The following is a 1,500-nucleotide window of genomic DNA, read 5'->3' on the forward strand; positions in this document are numbered from 1 at the left end:
CGAGAGCCAGGGGCTGGTTTTAAGGCAGAACTGATTTGCTCAAGGCTGCTGAAGGGGGTGTGGACAGCAGAGGTTAAGACCCAGACATCCTGAACTCTGTTTGTAACCCCTTGGCCTCACCACCTCACTGGAACTCCCCTACCTTTAGCCATACACTGGAGAGCTTCCTTTACACACATCTCCCAGTTGGTTTCTCCCTATTCCCAGCACGCTGGATTTAAACCAATTACAAAACCAAATCGGAAACAATCCCTCCAGCAGTGATGATCTTTAAAGAGAGCTAAGGCTGCTTTTTGGCTTTCTTAGAAGACCTATAAGGCTGCAATTTTGGAAATAATATGGGGGGGAAGAAGCAAAGGAAAAGCACGTTTGCTCATGTAACAAGGCAGCAGCCTGTCCTCAGTAGTAACTACCCTCCACAACAGTCTTTAGAGAAGAGTCCAAGTCCCAGGTTTGCTCCCACCTTCTCGTCAGTAGTTTCAGGCAGTGCATTTGCTCGCTGGGTTGGGCCCTCATGGTGCCCGTGGAGGAGGAATGGACCACCCAGGCGCCTTCTTGCCCCTTCCCAGTCAGACGAAGGTGGCGGAGTAGCCCTGCAGGCAAGCCTACCGGTGGTTGCTCTGGTAGATGTAGGAGATGGGCTGCCGTGCCCCAGGCCTGACCATGAAGGTGTTGGTAGGTCCACCATACTGTGAGCTGCCGTGGGCAGGTCTGGAAGGAAAACAGAGCAAAAGTCACTGAAAGCCAGGGAAACCCTTTGGTTATACTCAAAACTGCAATTACACACTTTGTTTTTTCTAGTGGGGCAGGGTGACTTTCGTCACCTCGTGTATCCTTTCAGTGACACAGGGAGGAGAGGGAGATGGGTGCCAGGGTTATGGCTGGGAGCAGGGAGGATCTAGTCCACAGTCCCAGACCAAGGCGGCAGGAGGAAACCCCAGCCAGCAGTGGGCACAGCATGAGCCAAGGGGCAACAACTTTTCTCAGACCTCTGCGCTGCTCTGGGGCCAGCCCAGGGACTTCAGACCAAAGGGACACAGAGGACAGGGAAGGAGTCAGCTCAGGGGACACATACCTGCTGGCTGACCCAACGCCGGTGGGCGAGAAATCCCCGTTCTGCCCCTTGTACTTCACATCAGCCCCAGCACCACTGTACGGCACGGCTTTCCCAGCAGCATCGGTGGACGCCCGCCTGCCCTGCACACCCGTGGCGCCGCCGTTCCTGTGGGCAGAGCTGAGGCGGCGGACCCCATCCCCAGCCGAGGAGCTGTACCCCCCAGGGCCATAGGAGAGGGTGCCTGTGCTCCGGGGGGCCGCAGCTGCCCGGGAGTAGGAGCTATCAGGCTCAGAGACATACAGGCGCTTCTTGATCAGCGGGCGGGGGTTTGGGCAGCGGCTGGAATAACTGGCAGAGCTGCTGTAATCTGGGTACTGGGGTGTGAAGTCGCCATTCCTCCCATTCTCCGAGAGCAGCGGGGCTGGTGGCTCGCGGCCGTCCCC

At 57.1% G+C, this 1,500-nt stretch overlaps 1 protein-coding gene across 1 annotated transcript in view; it reads right to left on the minus strand.

The window, feature by feature from the left end:
• Positions 1 to 605: 605 nt before the first annotated feature.
• LOC104498602 (chromosome unknown open reading frame, human C6orf132) overlaps positions 606 to 1,500 on the minus strand; it is a gene marked incomplete at its 5' end in the record, with an annotated part of 9,297 nt that continues 8,402 nt past the window's right edge. The window contains 2 exons of the mRNA XM_010142002.1: positions 606 to 711; positions 1,076 to 1,500. The exon at positions 1,076 to 1,500 is cut by the window's right edge and continues 4 nt beyond it. Of these exons, the coding sequence (XP_010140304.1) occupies positions 606 to 711; positions 1,076 to 1,500 (531 nt within the window). The remainder of the gene's footprint in view (positions 712 to 1,075) is intronic.

This window comes from Buceros rhinoceros, unplaced genomic scaffold (genome assembly GCF_000710305.1).
Source record: "Buceros rhinoceros silvestris isolate BGI_N320 unplaced genomic scaffold, ASM71030v1 scaffold19628, whole genome shotgun sequence".
NCBI classification, from domain to species: domain Eukaryota; kingdom Metazoa; phylum Chordata; class Aves; order Bucerotiformes; family Bucerotidae; genus Buceros; species Buceros rhinoceros.